Source organism: Melanerpes formicivorus, unplaced genomic scaffold (assembly GCF_026170545.1).
Source record: "Melanerpes formicivorus ecotype bairdi unplaced genomic scaffold, bMelFor1.0.p_v2 SCAF_408, whole genome shotgun sequence".
Taxonomy (NCBI): Eukaryota; Metazoa; Chordata; class Aves; order Piciformes; family Picidae; genus Melanerpes; species Melanerpes formicivorus.
The window spans coordinates 113,233-133,339 of NW_027142760.1; the positions used below are offsets into that span (position 1 = coordinate 113,233).

The 20,107-nt window shown below is 51.2% G+C and overlaps 1 protein-coding gene across 1 annotated transcript in view; it reads left to right on the forward strand.

Moving 5' to 3' along the window:
• Positions 1-11,327, forward strand: part of ACAA2 (acetyl-CoA acyltransferase 2) — a 28,589-nt gene extending 17,262 nt beyond the window's left edge. Inside the window, exons 7-10 of the mRNA XM_068170520.1 lie at positions 1,196-1,325; positions 5,210-5,280; positions 6,799-6,953; positions 10,703-11,327. Of these exons, the coding sequence (XP_068026621.1) occupies positions 1,196-1,325; positions 5,210-5,280; positions 6,799-6,953; positions 10,703-10,787 (441 nt within the window). The 3' untranslated portion in view covers positions 10,788-11,327. The remainder of the gene's footprint in view (positions 1-1,195; positions 1,326-5,209; positions 5,281-6,798; positions 6,954-10,702) is intronic.
• Positions 11,328-20,107: the final 8,780 nt, after the last annotated feature.

Below are 20,107 nucleotides of genomic sequence, written 5' to 3' on the forward strand. Positions count from 1 at the left end.
GGGGCGCAGCACTGATCCCTGGGGGGCAGCACTAGTGCCTGGCTGCCAGCTGGCAGTGGCACCATTCACCACCACTCTCTGGGCTTGGCCCTCAGGCAAGTCCACTGGATGTGGCCAGTGGGGTGCAGTTCAACAAGGTGAAGTGCCATGTCCTACACTTTGTTCTTGAAACCCTATGAACACTGAGGCAGAGTGGGTGGAAAGCTGCCTGGCAGAAAAGGACCTAGGGGTGCTGGTGTACATTCAGCTGATGATGGGCTAGCATGTGCCCAGGTGGCCAAGGAGGCCACCAGTATTCCGGCTTGGATCAGCAGTGGTGTGGCCAGCAGGACCAGAGTGTGGATTGCCCCCCTGTATTTGGCACTGGTTAAGCCACACCTTGAATCCTGGGTGCAGTTTTGGGCTCCTCACTCCATGAAGGACACTGAGGGGCTGGAGTGGGTCCAGAGAAGAACAATGAAATTGGTGAAGGGTTGGGTGAACAGGGCTGGTGAGGAGCAGCCTGAACAGTGACCTGGGGTTCAGCCTGAAGAAAAGGAGGCTGAGGGGAGACTTTCTGGCTCTTTACAGCTCCCTGAAAGAAGGCTGGAGCCAGGTGGAGGTTGGTCTCTTCTCCAAAGGAGAAAGTGATAGGACAAGAGGAAATGGCCTCATGTTACACCAGGCTATGTTTAGGTTGGACATGAGGAACTATTTGTTCCTCAAAAAGTTGTCAGAGCCTGGAGGAGACTGCCCAGGGCAGTGGAAGAGTCCCCATCCCTGGAGGGATTTCTAAGTTCTGTGGTTGTGATACTGAGGGCCATGGTTCAGTGGTGGAAGTGCTGGGTTAATGGTTGGCCTTGATGATCTTAGAGGTCTTTTCCAACCAAACTGATCTTACCTTGTCCAGTATTTGCAGTGTTAACTTTAAAGCCTGCAGAATGATACTGGGAGTGCCAGGAAGACTCTTTAAGTGGCCCAAAAAAAAAATTGCCTTCCTAAAACATTGAAATTAATTCAGCTTGACATTAATTCAACTTCTTTTCACAGTCCACAGAAGAGTGCAAGGTTGGAGTAAACAATAATACAGTTGTCTGTTAAGAGTACCTTGGGCTCAAGGGGGGTTTCTGGGCAGCATTATTTAGTTTAAAAAGAGAGGGCTTTTGGTTTGTTGGTGTTTTCCTCTGCTAAGGATGTTCTTCTCTCTCACTGCAAGGGGGTGTGTGATGGAGCTGGTGCAGTCATCATTGCCAGTGAGGCAGCACTGAAGAAGCACAGCCTTACTCCTCTGGCAAGAATTGTAGCCTATCACTCATCTGGCTGTGACCCTTCCATCATGGGCATTGGTAAGTCCTCATGTGGCACATTTTAGAGCATCCAGCAGCATTAAATGGGTGTTCTGGAGGAGGGAAAGCCTGCAGTGTGCTGAGTATCGTAGCACTGAAGACATTTCTGTTGCTGAGGGACTGTTCATTCCATTCCACTCTCTCCCACACTTCTAAAAACTGTTTTTCCTCCTAAAACTCTTAGTTTTATCAAGGGTTATGGCTGGGCTGCCCACCAGGCAAGTGACAGAGGCTCCATGAACCCCTCTGCTTTCCCAAAGGGCAGAAGGAGAGAGGCTGATGGGGTGGGAAAGAAACTAAACCAGCTGGGATGGAAAGGAGAACAATGCCATGGGATAGAGACAAAAAGACATGAACCAATAGGGAACACAACCCCTGACAGCAATGATGGCACCATTGGCACCACTGATGCTGGGAGCTAGCACTGGAGAAGTCCCAGACTGGACTGGATTCAGGAGTTGAAGTCTGAAACTGGATTCAGGAACACATGGATCAGGATGGAAGACAGAAAGGAGAGAGTCCTTCTGGGCCATCGAAGAGGAGGCATGACCCTGGTGATCCTTCAGCTTCCTCCTGAAGATGCCACCCATGGGCTGCAATCCCGTGTTGGGCAGCTGAGGGTCACCTCTCCTGTCTGCTCCTCCCCACAGCTGCCACCTCTGGCATCCTGCCCCTAAGGTGAGGCACAAGCTGTGGCAGTGCCCTTGGTGTGCCCAGGATCAAGTCTCAGGCAGAGCCTTTCTGCAGCCAGCCCTTGGCAGGAGCTCTCCCCCTCAGCGTGCTCACTGCTAGGAGCAGCCTCTGGCTGTGCCAACCTGCCCTGAGCTGCAGAAAGAGCCTCAGTGAGCAGGGACTGAGCTGGGAAGGGACAGCACTGAGCAGAGCTAGCTCTGACCCAGCTCAAACCAGGAGGAGTTTCCTGTAGGAAGTTGCCCTGCAAAATGTATAGCTATGAGTTGTCCTCCTCACCTCTTGCTGCAGGAGCCCTGGCCATGTGTACACCTCTCAGCACTTAGTTGCTCAGTCTAGGATTAGATTTGAGGACACATCTCTGCAGGTGTTACTTGGGTATACCAACTGCTTCTCTTTCCTCCTTTGTCCCCATGTGTGCACCTTAATTGCTCAGTCTAGGATTAGATTTGAGGACACATCTCTGCAGGTGTTACTTGGGTAAACCAACTGCTTCTCTTTCCTCCTTTGTCCCCATGTGTGCACCTTAGTTGCTCAGTCTAGGATTAGATTTGAGGACACATCTCTGCAGGTGTTACTTGGGTAAACCAACTGCTTCTCTTTCCTCCTTTGTCCCATATTTTATGCTTCCTAATCAAGTCGCTGTTAAGGAAAACAAACCCTCAAAGCCAACCCAGACGCTGGGGTTTTCCCCTTCTGTTCACTTGGTAGACAGCATTGTGTCCCGGCACTGCTTTTCCTTCTGGCCTTTCTGCTCAGAGAAGTCATTGTTGCCTGGTCCCCGGTGCCAGTAGAGATGCAAATGAAGCATTGTCAGGTTTGTTTTCCTGGTCAGACTATCTGGCTGACACAACCTTCAAAGCAAATGTGGAGGGAGGGGTTCTTTCGCTAGACTTCATGCTGTCGTTGCCCTTTCTAAACCAGCTCATTCATTCTAGGTCAGGCAGCTCTTTTAGCTTGTTTAAAAACTTCATAAATCATATGGAGGAACAGTGAGGATCCAAACTCCTTCACACCACAGCTTGTCCCCAGCGAGTGGAAAAAGCCTGATGAGATTCATCGACATGACAGCAACAGATCTGAGAACAGGATTTGAGACTGAGCAACTGCCCTTTCACATACTGATAGTGATGGGGAGTGCTGCTTCACAATGGCTGGTGAGAGAATTCTTTATTTGAGAGGAGAGAAAAACCTCTGCTTGGCTGTCATTAATGGTCTTTCTATTGTCCAAGTGAGGCCTTCCCATTGCTCTCACGAATAACAGCCCCGTGGAGACTCATCCCTAATGAGCTGCATTTAGAGCCTGGCATTAAGCTGCCCCCAGGCTTTCTGATAATCCACTGAGCTTTGAACTGGGCTCTTTCTTCCAACTTCTCTGTCTGTTCAGACACTTACCTATTTTTATGGGGTTTGCTCCTTGAGCTCTTGAGCTGTCAACACCATTTTTGGGTGGTGAGGTGGCCTTTAGGATCGTTAATGTTTCAGGTTTAGGGGGTTTCTTGTTTAGCAGCCAGCCCCCATTTAACATCTCAGTATCTTTGTCCTCCAAGCACATACTTCATTAACCCTTTGGAGTGTCTCTTTCCTTAGCTGGCTCTGCTTGGAGATTAATCTCCACCAGTGGATTTTACTAGGTTGTAGCTGTCAGCTTTCTTCCAGAGGAGTGTTTTGTTGCCAAACTCTGTCATGCTCTCCAAAACCAATAATCTTGCTGGCTTCCTCTGGCTGGACCTGGGTCCAAGTAAATATATATATATATATATACATAATTCTTGTAAAAAAGAAGATTTTTCAGGTAAATTGTTAGAAGAGCCCAGAGTCACTGAATGGTAGGGGTTAGAAGGGAACTCTGGAGATCATCCAGCCCCCTCCTAAAGCAGGGACATCCACAGCAGCTTGCTCAGCATCACAATGTCCAGGTGGTTTTGGAAGCCCTCCAGAGAAGGAGACTCCACCAACCTCTCTGGGCAGCCTGCTCCAGGGCACCAGCAGCCTCACACCACACAACTTTCTCCTCCTGGAACCTCCTGGGTTTCAGTCTCTGCCCCTTGTCCTGTCTCTGGGCACAACTGGCAAGAGTCTGGCCCCATCGTCTTACCCCCAGCCTTTATCTCTTGCTGAACATTGCTCAGGTCAACTCTGGGGCTGCTCTTCTTCAGGCTCAACAGCCCCAGGGCTCTCAGCTTTTCCTCTTCACAGGCTTCAGTTCCTGTCAGCATCCTTGTAGCCTCAGCTGGACCCTCCAGTAGTTCCCTGTCTCTTTTGAACTGGGGAGGCCAGAACTTGACTAGGGACTCCAGATGTGGCCTCACAAGGGCAGAGTAGAGTGGGAGGAGCATGTTCCTCAACCTCATGGCCACACTCTTCTTAATGTTCCCCAGGACACCATTGGCCTTCTGGGCCATGAGGGCACATTGCTGGCTCATGGTGAACCTGTCCAGCAGCACTCCCAGGTCCTTCACAGAGCTGCTTTTCAGCATGCCACCTCCTCACCTGCTGTGGTGCCTGGGGTTGTTCCTCCCCAAATGCAGGACCTTACACTTGCCCTGGTTGAATTTCCTCTGAGCCTGCCCAGGTCTCACTGCATGGCAGCACAGCCTAAGGGGTGTCAGTCACTGCTCCCAGTGCTGTGCCATCAGCAAACTGCCTGAAGCTCCACTCTGCCCCTTGATCCTGCTCATTGATGGAGATGCATTTATGAAGCTCCTGGACCCTGTCTTGACCCCTGGGCAATCAGCAAAACAAAACCTAACCAGAACAAGACCACCAAAATCCTGAACAGCCTACTTCTTTCTTTTGGGCATATCTGGAGGCTGTAATGAGGAGAGAGTGACCCTGAAGTAAGAAGGGAAGGAGAATGCCTCAAAACTGTCGTGTAGTTGTCTTACTCAGCTGTGGAGTGTCAGCTCTGTTGACTTGAGCTCTGTTTGTATGTACCAAGGTAGCTGTGCAGCAGTGATGACATTGCTGACTTCCCCTGGCAGTGTGTTGAGAAGACTGCCAAATAGTTTTGAGATTCAGAACTTCTCTCACCACCAAATAAAGCAGGTGGTAGCCAGGGTGTTTGCAGAGTTCAGGGGCTATGCAGAAGCTCTTAGGAGTGGATTTGGTGAGGCTTTATGAAGCTGTCTGATGTATTTAGAAGCCTTCATGTTGTTTTTACTTGACTAACTGAACAAAACATTTCCAAACAGGCCCTGTACCTGCTATTACTGAGGTTCTGAAGAAGGCAGGCTTGACCCTGAAGGATATGGACTTGGTAGAGGTAAGGAGTTCTAACATGAGCAGTGAGGTTACCCCTGAGCTTTTTAGCAGAAACATTCTGTTCATACCTGTAGCTCATGACCTCAAGGTGGATGTTTCTGGAGCCCACCTGCCTTAGCTCACATGCCTGACCCCTGGCCATCCACTTTCTACCACATGATTGCACAGTCATGACAAAAATCTTGGGCAGATGGAAGCTGAAAATGGCATGACAGCATTCCATGGGAGGGGAAAAAGATACCCTCATGTGACAAGAGGTTTGACTCTGTGGGCTGGGCTGTTCATGTTAGAAGTTCTCCACACTGCTCTGTCTGTGGGCAAGCCCAGTTTTTGTCAGGGCGGTGGGCACCTCATGAGCACACTGCAGCAGAATATTGCAGTCCTCTGTTTGTATTCCACACACTTGCTTTGTGTCATGTGCCAGAAGGATTTGGGCTGGCCTGACAGTTTCTGTGTTCTCTTACACACTTCTGTAAGCAAAATGTTTAGTGTTTTTCTCAATCAAAATGGTCTGGATGGAGGAGCAGAGTGGACCCTCAGCCTGTTTCCTGATACCAGACTGGGAGGAGTGGCTGATACCTTCTCAGTGCTGCCTTTCAGTGAGACCTGGACAGACTGAGAGCTGGGTGGAGAGGAAGCTCATGAAGTTCAATAAGGGCAAGTGTAGGGTCCTGCAGCTGGGGAGGAACAACCCCAGGCACCAGGACATGTGAGAGGTTGAGTGACTGGAAAGCAGCTCTGTGGAGAAGGACCTGAGAGTGCTGGTGGACACCCAAGTTCACCATCAGCCAGCAAAGTGCCTTTGTGGCCAAGAAAGCAAATGGTGTTCTGGGGTGCATGAAGAAGAGTGATCTGCAGGTCAAGGGAGGTCCTCTTCAGCTACTATGCCTTTATGAGGCCACCCTTGGAGTCCTGCATCCAGTTCTGGGCTCCTCAGTTCCAGAGAGACAGAGAACTACTGGAGAGAGTGCAGCAGAGGCTACAAAGATGCTGAGGGGCTCTGGAGCCTCTCTGTGAGAAGCACAGGCTGAGAGCCCCTGGGGCTGTGGAGCCTGGAGAATAGCAGCCCCAGAGGGGATCTGAGCAATGCTCAGCAAGAGAGAAAGGCTGGGGGGCAAGAGGCTGGGGCCAGGCTCTGCTCAGTGGTGCCCAGGGGCAGGACAAGGGGCAAGGGGCACAAAGTAGAAGCCAGGAGGTTGCATCTGAGCAGGTGGAGAAAGTTGCTTGTTGTGAGGGTGCTGGAGGGCTGGAGCAGGCTGCCCAGAGAGGTTGTGGAGTGTCCTGGTGTGGAGAGCTTCCAACCCCCCTGGGCACTGTGCTGCTGGGCAAGCTGCTGTGGGTGCCCTGCTGGAGCAGGGGGGGTTGGGCTGGGTGAGCTCCATCAAGAGATCCCTCCATGCTGGGATTCTGTGACCTGGAGAGGAAGCACACCTTGTTTCATCTTGAGTGCACAGACCCTGCTGAAAGCTTGTGTGGAAAGCCTGAGGTGAACAGCTGTGTTGTTTCTCTCATGTTTCAGGTGAATGAGGCATTTGCACCTCAGTATCTTGCTGTGGAGAAGGTGTTGGGCCTTGACCCTGAGAAGACCAATGTCAACGGAGGTGCCATCGCCCTGGGCCATCCCCTGGGGGCTTCAGGATCACGGATCACAGCCCACCTGGTTCATGAGTTAAGGTCTGTATGTGGCTGAGAGCTGCTGGTAGGGACTGCACTGCTGATGAGTTTATGCCTGCCAAAGATTGTACTGGGGGGCTGAAATCACAGAACCATGGAGTTGGTTTGGTATCGAGAAGATCTTTAAGATCATCAGATCACCAAGTCCAGCAGTTAGCCCAGCACTGCCAGGTCACCACTGAACCATGTCCCTCAGCACCACAGCTAGGGGAGACCTTATTGCTGTCTACAGCTACCTGAAGGGAGGTTGTAGCCAGGTAGAGGTTGGTCTCCAGGCAACCAGCACCAGAACAAGAGGACACAGTCTCAAGCTGTGCCAGAGGAGGTTTAGGCTGGATGTTAGGAAGAAGTTCTTCCCAGAGAGATTGCCCATTGGGATGTGCTGCCCAGGGAGGTGGTGGAGTCACCATCCCTGCAGGTGTTTAGGAGGAGACTGGATGTGGGGCTTGGTGCCATGGTTGAGTTGATCAGATGGTGGGTGATAGGTTGGACTTGATGATCTCTGAAGTCTTTTCCAACCTGGTTAATTCTTTTCCAACCTGGTTAATTGGAGACTTGATGGGGTGCTTGGTGCCATGGGTTAGTTGTTTAGGTGGGTTGGATTGGTTGATGGGTTGGACATGATGATCTTGAAGGTCTCTTCCAACCTGGTTTGGTTTATTCTAAATAAATAACTTCTTCTTCTACTCTATTCTATTCTATACACAGTTTTGAAACCTCTCCCAGAATGGGGACTCCACCACTGCACTGGGCAGCCTGGTCCAGGCCTTGACAACCCTTTAGGGGAAGAAATTGGTCTTCATGCCAACCTAAACCATTCCTGGTGCAGCTTAGGGCTGTTTCCTTTTGTCCTGTTGCAGTTACTAGGGACAAGAGACCAGCCCCTACCTTGCCCCATCCTCCTTTCACAGAGTGGTAGAGTGAGAGATAAGGTCTGTCCTTAGCCCTTTAAGCCAGTTAACTGTCTTAAAGCTCTTCTCACTGAGGTGTGCCTCTTCCTGTATGAATTTGGTACCCCTGTGTTCTAGTCCAAGTCCTGCAGCTGGCCTCATACCCTGTGATAAGAATCACAGAATTGTCAGGTTTGGAAGGACCTCATAGTATCATCTAGTTCCAACCCCCTGCCATGGGCAGGGACCCCTCCCACTAGATCAGGTTCTCCAGAGCCACCTCCAGCCTGGTCTTAAAAACCTCCAGGGATGAGGCTTCCACCACCTCCCTGGGCAACCTGTGCCAGTGTCTCTCCACCCTCATGGGGAAGAACTTATTCCTAATGGCTAATCTAAATCTCCCCTCCTCTAGCTTGGATCCACTACTCCCAGTCCTATCACTACCCAGCACCCTCAAAAGTCCCTCCCCAGCTTTCTTGTAGCCCCCTTCAGATACTGGGAGGCCACAATTAGGTCTCCTTGTAGCCTTCTCTTCTCCAAACTGAACAACCCCAACTCTCTCAGCTTGTCCTCCTAGGAGAGGTGCTCCAGTGCCCTGATCCTTTCTCTAGACCTGATCCAAGCCCACAGTAGTCAGCAGAAGGTTTCCTTTTGAAATGCCCTGTGTGCAAAGTCTGTTCTTTTCCAGATGGTGCTTCTGGAAGGTATTGTTCTAACCTACTTCAGTCCATTCTCAGGAATTTTGACTCTTTTGGCTTGCTTGAACTGCTTAGCACCATCTTGACAAGAATGTTCTGCCCCTCAGGGCAGAGCTCCCTGTACCATTTTGCTTGTACTTACAACACTTTTATTAGCATGCAGCCAAGAGGCCTCAGTTAATCTGCACCTTGCAGAAAACTCTTTCTTGGAGTGTGGCTGTAAAAAGCTTTCTAAAAATGACTTTGGCAATCAGATTATGTTTTGCTTCCAGCAGTTTTGCTGTGCATTGAGAGTACACCCTAAGTGTGCTGTAATGTTGTCCCTTGCTGGTTTGTATTCCTGAGAACAACATTTTTTAGATGGTGAAGGGCTCAGACCTGCAGCTCCTTGCTCTCCTACAGAAATACTTCAACCTCACTAGAGGCTTCTCAGTAGAAGAATACTATGAGCCCAGAGAGTGGTGGTGAATGGTGCCACAGCCAGCTGGCAGCCAGGCACCAGTGGTGTGCCCCAGGGATCAGTGCTGGGTCCTGTGCTCTTTAACATCTTCATTCATCTTCTGGATGAGGGCATTGAGTCCATCATCAGTAAGTTTGCAGATGACAGCAAGCTGGGGGCAGGAGTTGATCTGCTGGAGGGTAGAGAGGCTCTGCAGAGGGACCTGGACAGGCTGGACAGATGGGCAGAGGCCAAGGGCAGGAGATTGAACACATCCAAGTGCCAGGGGCTGCACATTGGCCACAACAACCCCAGGCAGTGCTACAGGCTGGGGTCAGAGTGGCTGAGAGCAGCCAGGCAGAGAGGGGCCTGGGGGTGCTGGTTGATGGTAGGCTGAACATGAGCCTGCAGTGTGCCTAGGCGGCCAGGAGGGCCAATGGCATCCTGGCCTGCATCAGGAAGAGTGTGGCCAGCAGGAGCAGGGAGGTCATTGTGCCCCTGTACACTGCACTGGTTAGGCCACACCTTGAGTCCTGTGTCCAGTTCTGGGCTCCTCAGGTTAGGAAAGAGGTTGAGCTGCTGGAAGGTGTCCAGAGAAGGGCAAGAAAGCTGGGGAGGGGTCTGGAGCACAGCCCTGTGAGGAGAGGCTGAGGGAGCTGGGGTTGCTTAGCCTGGAGAAGAGGAGACTCAGGGGAGATCATCTTGCTCTCTCCAACTCCCTGAAGGGAGGTTGTAGCCAGGTGGGGGTTGGTCTCTTCTCCCAGGCACCCAGTACCAGAACAAGAGGACACAGTCTCAGGCCGTGCCAGGGGAGGTTTAGGCTGGATGTTAGGAAGAAGTTCTACACAGAGAGAGTGATTGCCCATTGGAATGTGCTGCCTGGGGAGGTGGTGGAGTCACCATCCCTGGAGGTGTTCAGGAGGAGACTTGATGGGGTGCTTGGTGCCATGGGTTAGTTGGTTGGGTGGTGTTGGATGATAGGTTGGACACAATGATCTTGAAGGTCTCTTCAGGTCTGGTCTGGTCTATTCTATTCTATTCTATTCTATTCTAGTCTAGTCTAGTCTAGTCTAGTCTATTCTATTCTATTCTATTCTATTCTATTCTATTCTATTCTATTCTATTCTATTCTATTCTATTCTATTCTATTCTATTCTATTCTATTCTATTCTATTCTATTCTATTCTATTCTATTCTATTCTATTCTATTCTATTCTCACATTCTAAAGTTCCTGAGGGAGCTGGGGTGGTTCAGCCTGGAGAAAAAGGGGCTGAGGGGAGACCTTATTGCTCTCTACAACTCCCTGGAAGGAGGTTGGAGCCATCTGGGAGCTGGTCTCTTTTCCCCTAGGGACAAGAGATAAAATAAGAGGACATGACCTCGAGTTGCACCAGAGGGGTTGTAGGTTGGACATGAGGAGCAATTTCTTCCCCAAAAGGGTTGTCAGGGCCTGGTAGAGCCTGCTCAGGGCAGTGGTGGAGTTCTCATCCCTGGAGGGATTTCATTGCTGTGTGGTTGTGGTGCTGAGGGACGTGGTTTAGGAGTGACCATCTGCGTTAATGGTTGGGGCTCAATGATTTGGTTTCTCCCAGCCTAAGTGACTCTAAACCATCATTTTCAGTAGTTGCTAGCTGATAGCTGGTTTCCTTCCAGGAGACCAGGACAACAGCTGGGAGGGTTGCAGCAAGGTGAATATCTTCCTCTGTTCCTTCTCCCCGCAGGCGTCGTGGTGGGAAGTACGCCGTTGGCTCCGCTTGCATTGGGGGCGGGCAAGGGATTGCTGTCATCATTGAGAACACAGCCTGAGAGATTCTGGGGTCTGCAGCCTTGCCCAAACTGCTGCTCCCCTGAGAAACTCCTGTGACAATGCATCACCACCACCTCCCTTCATTCTGAGCCATTCCTGCAAGGTAAAGGAATAGCTGAGAAGTCTGAGTGGTGAGCAGAGCAGACTCAGTGATGCCCTTCTGACGAAAGGAAGCGCCACGGCGATGTGATTCCACAGCAATCAAGTCTTTCCTGAAAAAGCCTCTTTCCAATCAAAGTTAAGGTATTTCTGTAAGCAAAATTCTTTCCCTTTCCTGAGGAAATTGCCTGTCAACCTTCACCAAACCTGCCTTAAAATAGCTGCTTCGTTTCAAGCAAGCGCTGCTTGAACTCTTCCTCAGCAGCTGCTGCTGCCTGCCACGTGTCCGTCTTCTATGATATGGGGATAAATTAGAGACCTCCTGAAGTGTACACTAACAGTAGATGGAGGGATAAGACAATGAGCCAAAGCTGAAATTGCCATTGTGCCTCCCAAAAGAACAATAAATCTTGCAGAAAAGAGTAAAAAAAAGAAGAAAAGGGCTTAGTGTTTGTCTGTTTGTTTTCAGAATACATCCCTGTGGGAGTTGCTGCTTCTTGGTAAGTCACTGGGTTTGGAGAGGCTGGCTGTGTGGCCAAGGAACAACTGGTGGTTTACTGGGAAGCTTCCAGAGAGCTCCAGCAAATCCACCAGCCTTTCATGGAGGGGATGGCAGTTGTGCCTAGCTGTGCTGCTGCATACTTGCAGTGGCTTAACCTCTTCTGATGGTGCTGTCCATATCTCTTGTGTCACTTAATGTGGCATTTGAGCTCATTTAGAGCAGCACACAGCTGAGCAGGTCATCCAGCCTCTCACAGGCAGTGGAGTTCCAGCTATGAATCATTTGACATGAAAGACTGATGTGGATGAAACAAGATCTCCACTGACTCACTGAAGTCTTCTAGGCTCACTGTGCTGTCAAGAGTCTTTTGCAGCTTGCTCTGGTGTTCATCTCTGCATCCAAGGATCACAGAATCATTTTGGTTGGAAAAGACCTTCTAGATCATCAAATCCAACCGTTCTCCAGCTCTGCCAAGGCTGGTGTTAAACATTGTGCTCCAACACAGGATCCCAGGAAGTCAGGGCTTGGAAGGGACCTCCTGAGATCATTGAATCCAACACCCCTGCCAGAGCAGGACCATGGAATCCAGCACAGGCCACACAGGAACACATCCAGATGGGTCTTGAGAGTCTCCAGATGAAGGAGACTACACAACCCCTCTGGGGACCCTGTTCCAATGCACTGTGAGCCTCACAGTGAAGAAGTTCCTCTTCATGTTGAGGTGGAACCTCCTCTGATGGAGTTTATATCTATTACCCTTGCCCTTTACACCACACCTCTGTGTCTTTTGAGCATCTCCAGGGATGGGGATTCAACCCACCTCCATGGGGAGCCTGTTCCAGTTTGTGACCCCCACCTTTTTGCTGTTCATCAGGACTGAGAAGGTCCCATCTCAGTCTCCTCCAGGCTAGAAGGTCCCATCTCAGTCTTCTCTTCTCCAGGCTAAAGAGCCCAAGCTCTCTCAGCCTCTCTGGAGTGGCTCTCCAGGCCCCTGAGCACTGTTGCAGCCTCCACTGGAGTCTAATAGTTCCCTGTCTGTCTTGAACTGGAGAGCCCAGAAATGGATGCAATACTCCAGATTCTGAACGTGCTTCTTTGTAGCCTGCACCTGCGAGGTAGGATAAAACAGTAGCAAAGCCTTTTTGCCCACTGTCAAAATGTTGCTTATTCACAGCTGGCTCTTCCCACTCCACCGGTGTGAGCTGTGACAGCTGTGGAAAAACAGCAGGTTGTTGCAACCTGACTGCCTCACCTAGCAAGAAATTCAGGTTGAGTTTGGATACAGGTGGTGGGTAACAGCTGAAGTATTCCCATCACTGTTCCTTGGGTTTAATGGGTGCATTTTTCTCTAAGAACTGTAGGAATATTCAGTGTTTGTGTCCTGGGCTGACCCCCAGCAGTGTGGGCAGCAGGGGCAGGGAGGGGATTCTGCCCCTCTGCTGGGCTCTGCTCAGACCCCCCCTGCAGTGCTGGGGCAGCTCTGGAGTGCTCAGCACAGCACAGCCAGGGAGCTGTTGGAGCAGGGCCAGAGGAGGCCACAGCAATGCTGGCAGGGCTGGAAGGGCTCTGCTGGCAGGCTCCAGGCTGAGAGAGTTGGGCTTGGGCAGCCTGCAGAAGAGAAGGCTCCAGGGAGACCTTCTGGTGGCTTTTTAGTAGATAAAGGAGCCTAGAAGCTAGGACAAGCTCTTGAGTGTCTGTTGTGAGAGGACAAGGAATGATGATTTGAACTGAAAGAGATAGATTGAGAGTGGAGAGAAGGAAGAAATGTTTGAGGCTGAGGGTGGTGAGAGCCTGTGCCAGGCTGCCCAGAGAGGTGGGAGAACGCTGGCAGCATTGCAGGTGAGGTTGTTGGGGGCTGTGAGCTACCTGCTCTAGCTGCAGATGTTCCTGCTTAGTGTCTTCCAACCCAAGCAGTCTGTGATTGTGAGGCGTGGATTAAACAAAAGCCCAGCTGCTCTGAGGCAGCCAACCAGATGTTCACCCAACACAGTATCTGCTTTCCTTTATCTGCTCTTAGTGACTTTGGCTTTCTGAGGTTTCACTGTTCAATATGCAGTTGGCACATCACGTTGACAGAGCAAGATCTTTTCTGTTCTGAGTTCCTTACATAATAACCAATAACTGATTCCCTCTTCCTGCTTGGCTCTAGGTAAGCCCTGGGCTCTTTTCTTCTCACAGAGCTGGCCACAGCTTTTTTGCAAGCTCTCACCCCTGTGTAGTAACAGTTCTCTAAGACTTCACCACTGCTCAGGGACTGTAAAACACAATTGCTTCCTGCACTTTTATTTGTCACATAACCTTTCTTTCCCCCCTTTTATCACTCTTGGTTTTCTTGTGTGGTGGTTTGTTCCTCCCCCCCCCCCCTCCCCTTTTGAGATCCAGGTGTAATTCCATCTGTGTGAGTTGAATTTGGGCATCCTGAATGATGTTCTTAAATGCATCATGATGTGCAGCTCACTTTACAGATAACTTATGGACATGTTATCAGCACAGACGTTGTGCATCCTGCTAGTATCCTTTCTGTGCTGTGTGAGCCAGCTGCTTATTCCCACCTCACTCCATTTGTATCCTGTTCATTTCCTCTTAGAACCCCTGGTGAGGGGCTTTGCCATTCTGAAGTGAAGCAGTGCAATCCCTTTGTGTGAAGACACTGGGGCTCGTGTGTTGCACTTCTAATACCTGCAACTTAGAACTGTCAGGGTTGGAAGGGACCTCAAAGCTCAGCCAGCCCCAACCCCCCTGCCATGGGCAGGAACACCTCACACTGCAGCAGGTTGCTCAGAACCACCTCCAGCCTGGCCTTCAAAACCTCCAGGGATGAGGCTTCCACCTGGGCAATCTGTTCCACAGCTTGCAGGTTTTCATGATCAGTGTTTGCTTTCACAGGGGCAGATGTAGCTGGAAGAGACCTCTAAGATCACTAACCCAGCACTGCCAGGTCACCACTAAACCATGTCCCTCACCACCACACCGACAGGGATTTTGATGTGCTGCTTTCCTCTTTGGTGGTTCCTGGTTTCACTTTTAAGCCTGGAGTGTGGTGTTCCCAGATCTGCAAACTCTGGTCCTGTGCAAGGTTGTGCAGCAACAGGATATTCTGTGCTTCAGAATATTGGCTTCTCCTTATCAAGCTACTGTTAAAGATGGCCAGCAGCTTGAGGGAGGGGATTCTGCTGCTCTGCTCTGCTCTGGTGAGACCCCCCAGCTGGAGCACTGTCTCCAGAAGGACCTGGACCTGCTGGTGCAGGGCCAGAGGAGGCCATGAAGATGGCACAAGGACTAGAAGCTGTCTGCTGGGAGGCTCCAGGCTGAGAGAGTTGACATGTATTCAGCCTGGAGAAGAGAAGGCTCCAGGGAGACCTTCTGGTGACCTTTCAGTGCTTGAAGAGGCTTAGAAGAAAGCTGGGGACAGTTTTTCTTGGGGGCTGTTGTGCCAGGACAGGGAGTGATAGTGTGAAACTGTAAGAGGGGGATTCAAACTAAATTATTTTATGCTGAGGGTGGTGAGTCACTGTCCCAGGGATGCTCCATCCTCGGCAACACTCCAGGTGAGGTGGTTTGAGGCCCTGAGCAACCTGCTCTAGTTGCAGATGTCCTTGCTGACCAAAGCAGGGTGTTGGACTAGCTGACCTTAAAGGTCCCTTCCAGCCCAAGCCGTTGTGTGATTCATGATCACAGGCACTGAGAACTGACTTCTAGAGACAGCCTTCCACAATCTGTTGGGCTCCCAAGCCTGGAGGGTTTGGCCTGAACCTCTTTACTCACAAGTGCAATCATTTCTGACAGACTAAGAGCAGTAACACCTACTCCTTGTACATCATTCCCAAGCACATTCTCCAGTTTCCCGGACACAACAATGGCTGAACTGTGCTTTTGCCCTTGGGAGATGAAGACATCTCTGCTGCGAGCAGGTGGGACTAGGGGAATTGATCAGTGTCCTGGAAGGAGGGGGAAGGAAGGTGTGAGGCTTAGGGGGATGATTGCCGTGTGGTTTGCTCCTGAGTGCAGCTGTGGCTTTCTACCACTGGGTGGGGCGTTTTAAACACCTTGCGGATCCCACTCCACCGCCGAGGCGTTTGTCCCCCTTCCCGCAGCACAGCCCTCCTCCTAAGTACGGGCTGGATTAATCTTGAGACCGAAACACCCCAAATCTCAGCTCTCTCCTTTTAAGGGTTTCCAACGGGCTGGTGCCGCCCTTCCAACACCCCTTGGCTACCATGCACCCTGGAGTCTTTGGTGCTGCCTGATGTCGAGTGACTTAGAAAGCTGTTGATCTTTTACAGAGTGGGTTCCAACTGCAGTTTGAGAGGGCTTGTTCAGCAAGGTGGTGTGACTGGAATGCTGTATCAGGCAGAAGATGAAGAGGGGAACAGATTCTGATTCCTTTGTCCAGGAATAAATAAAGTGTTGTTAAAGCTTCATCAGGACAGACTGAAGGAGTTGGGGCTGTTCAGTCTGGAGAAGAGAAGGCTCCCAGGTGACCTCATTGTGGCCTTCCAGTATCTGAAGGGGCCTCCAGGAAGGCTGGGGAGGGACTGCTCAGGATCTGAGGGAGTGATAGGACTAGGGGGAATGGAATGAAGCTGGAGGTGGGGAGATTGAGGCTGGAGGTGAAGAGGAAGTTCTTCCCCATGAGAGTGGTGAAGCCCTGGAATGGGTTGTGCAGGGAGGCGGTTGAGGCCTCATCCCTGGAGGTGTTTAAGGCCAGGCTGGCTGAGGCTGTGGCCAGGCTGATCTAGTGTGGGGTGTCCCTGCCCATGGCAGGGGGGTTGGGACTGGCTGATCCTTGTGGTCCCTTCCAACCCTGACTGATACTATGATCATACTTAAGTGAGAGACAGGAAGGAGGTACAGAGACCTGATGGAGTTAGATGCACTGCTGGACCAATTCCTGCACTACATACAAGCAGTTCTGCTTTGCTCCTAGTGGAGCTCAGGGAATGAAGATGGGAGGTTGTGTGTCATTCTATTCAAAGAAAAAACCTGCATCTTGAAGCTGCTGAAGTGCACCATTTCAGGAACATCCCACCTACTTGTGAGTGTTATTTCTAGTAAGCCCTGCCTTGATCTGTAAATCCAGACATTTTCCATCTGGTGTGATGCTGGGCAGGGCTCTGTCTCGCCTCCCCACCTGGTAAAGTAAGTGTTGGCCAACTGGGTCAGCTGGCTGCTAGATGGGGGGGGGGGGGGTGGGAGGGATGAGAGGGAAGATTAATCCTTCTGAAAGGTCACAAGCTGAGGGTTTAGCAATGAGGGTGCAGTTCTCATCCTCTGAAAACACCTACAAGGAGCTGGTGCTAGTGCTGCCTTCGCTCTGCTGGCTGCATCTCCATGAAAAACCAAGTTGAAATGAAGAAGCAGCTTGCAGCAGGAGTGGAGTCTGAATGACACATGTGGTTGGTTGGTTGGTTTGCTTCTCTGGTGGGCAAGTGTTTCTCGTGGAGGGTGAGTTAGAATGAAAAAGTCAATGTTTTGGACCCTCTTGAAGGCTGCTCTTGGAGAACAAATGGAACTGGAGAGCTGGTAATGCTGGGTCAAAGTGCTGGAGGTGTAAGCTCAGGCTGCTAATCCCACAGCTATTTGAAATCACCAGCATGAGAAATTCACCCTGGCAGGTATCAAGGCAGAGCAGCTATTGTTTTTCCTCTGGTGCTCACTCTCTTGGTCTGATTCAGCAGAAGCAGGGCTGTATGTTCACACCCTGCCTGGGCTGAAGCTGTGTTCTGAGAGCTCAGGAATTGCCCAAATGTGGCATTAAGCCCCGTTGTGAAACCACAGCTTTAATCTCTCTGAAAATCAGCGAGGCAGCAAGCTGTTGCAGAGCTCTCCAGAAGCAAGCTCCGATCAGGTAACATGCCTGGCCACAAAGAGATGGTAGTCTCTGGTCTAGACACCGACAGTGGGCACCCATCTCGGGTCCAGAGAAGGGCACTGGGTCCAGAGAAGGACAGCAAAGCTGGGGAAGAGTCTGGAGAATAAGTCTTGTGAGGTGTAGCTGAGGGACCTGGGGTTGTTCAGCCTGGAGAAAAGGAGGCTGAGGAGAGACCTTCTGGCTCTCGACAACTCCTTGAAAAGAGGTTGGAGCCAGGTGGAGTCCTGTGTCCAGTTCTGGGCCCCTCAGTTTAGGAAGGAGGTTGACTTACTGGAAGGTGTCCAGAGAAGGGCAACAAAGCTGGGGAGGGGCCTGGAGCACAGCCCTGTGAGGAGAGGCTGAGGGAGCTGGGGTTGCTTAGCCTGGAGAAGAGGAGGCTCAGGGGTGACCTTCTTGCTCTCTACAACTACCTGAAGAGAGGTTGTAGCCAGGCAGAGGTTGGTCTCTTCTCCCAGGCAGCCAGCACCAGAACAAGAGGACACAGTCTCAAGCTGTGCCAGGGGAGGTTTAGGCTGGAGGTTAGGAGGAAGTTCTACAGAGAGAGTGATTGCCCATTGGAATGGGCTGCCTGGGGAGGTGATGGAGTCACCATCATTGGAGGTGTTTAGGAGGAGACTTGATGGGGTGCTTGGTGCCATGGGTTAGTTGTTTAGGTGGTGTTGGATTGGTTGATGGATTGGACACGATGATCTTGAAGGTCTCTTCCAACCTGGTCTGGTCCATTCCATTCCATTCCATTCCATTCCATTCCATTCCATTCCATTCCATTCCATTCCATTCCATTCCATTCCATTCCATTCCACCAGGTAACAAGTGACAGGATGAGAGGGCACAGCCTCAAGTTGCCCCAGGGGAGGTTTAGGTTGGATATTAGAAGAAACTTCACTGAGGGTGTTCTCAAACACTGGACCAGGCTTCCCAGGGAGGTGGTTGAATGCCCATGCCTGGAGATGTTTAGATGACAGAGATGTGGTGCTGGAGGACATGGCTTAGCACCAGACTTAGTGAGGTTGGGGGATGGTTGGTTTGTCTTGAAGGTCTTTTCTGACTTAGGATGGGGAATGGTTGGTTTGTCTTGAAGGTCTTTCCCAAGGTCTTTCCTGCTGGTGGTGGTGGTGGTGGAAGGGAGCAGAGCTTGTCTGTGCTGCCATCAGCTTGCATGGCTCATTGCTGTCCCAAACACAGGTGGCACAGCAGGTGCTCTGCATTAGTCCAAGCCACCTAGATACTTCTGATTTCTTTTTTTGCTTCTGTGAGCTAAAAACTGTGAGGGTGGAAGAAACAGGAAGAGAGGAAAGGTTTTCACAGAGTCCCAGCACGGTGGGAATTGGGAGGAACCTCTGGAGATCATCTAGTCCAATCCTGCTGCCAAAGCAGGGTCACCCAGAACAGAACAGCTTGCCCAGGATAGTATCCAGGTGGGTTTTCACAGTATAACCAACCAACCAAGGTTGGAAGAGACCTTGAGGATCATCAAGACCAAGCTGTCACCACAGACCTCATGACTAAACCATGGCTCCAAGTGCCACATCCAATCCCCTCTTGAACACCTCCAGGGATGGGGACTCCACCACCTCCCTGGGCAGCACATCCCAATGATGAATGAGTCGCTCGGTGAAGAACTTTCTCCTCACCTCCAGCCTAAACTTCCCCTGGCACAGCTTGAGACTGTGTCCTCTTGTTCTGGTGCTGCTTGCCTGGGAGAAGAGACCAATCCCTTCCTGGCTACAACCTCCCTTCAGGTAGTTGTAGAGGGCAATGTGGTTACCCCTGAGCCTCCTCCAGGCTAAGCAACCCCAGCTCCCTCAGCCTCTCCTCACAGGGCTGTGCTCAAGGCTTCTCCCCAGCTTTGTTGCAGAGCACAGGGCACAATGACCTCCCTGCTCCTGCTGGCCACACTGTTCCTGATGCAGGCCAGGATGCCATTGGCCCTCTTGGCTGCCTGGGCACACTGCTGGCTCATATTCAGGTGGCTGTCAATCAGCACCCCCAGGTCCCTCTCTGTTTGGCAGCTCTCAGCCACTCTGACCCCAGCCTGTGGCTCTGCCTGGGGTTGCTGTGGCCAAAGTGCAGCCCCTGGCACTTGGACTTGTTGAATGCCATCCTGTTGGCCTCTGCCCATCTGTCCAGTCAGTCGAGGTCCCTCTGCAGAGCCCTTCCACCCTCTAACTGACCAACATTTGCTCCCAGCTTGGTGTCATCTGCAAACTTGCTGATGACTGACTCTACCCCCTCATCCAGATCATCAATGAAGATGTTAAAGATGATGGGGCCCAGGACTGCTCCCTGGGGTACACCACTGGTGCCTGGCTGCCAGCTGGCTGTGGCACCATTCACCACCACTCTCTGGGCTCAGCCTCCAGCCAGTTCCTAACCCAGCTCAGAGTGCTGCTGTCCAAGCCAGGGGCTGACAGCTTGGCCAGGAGTTTGCTGTGGGGGATGATGTCAAAGGCCTTGCTGCAGTCCAGGCAGACCACATCCACAGCCTGCCCCACATCCACCAGGCAGTCACCTGATCATAGAAGGAGATCAGGTTGGAGAGGCAGGACCTTCCCTTCCTAAATCCATGTTGACTGGACCTGAGCCCTTGGCCATCCTTCAGGTTTTGAAGGTCTCCAGAGAAGGAAACCTCTCTGGTTTGTGCTTTTATTCCCCTGCTGGTGCCTGGTAGCCTATGTGAAACATTTATCCTCCTTGCTTGCTAACTGGTCACTTCATGAAGCTTGGAAACACCATCTGACTACCTCTCAAAGGCAAACCCTTGCAAGGAGTTCTACTTCAGGAAATCCTAACAGCAAGCTGGAGCTCAGAATTCTCATGGTGTTAGCCTTTTTTTCCTGCAAGTT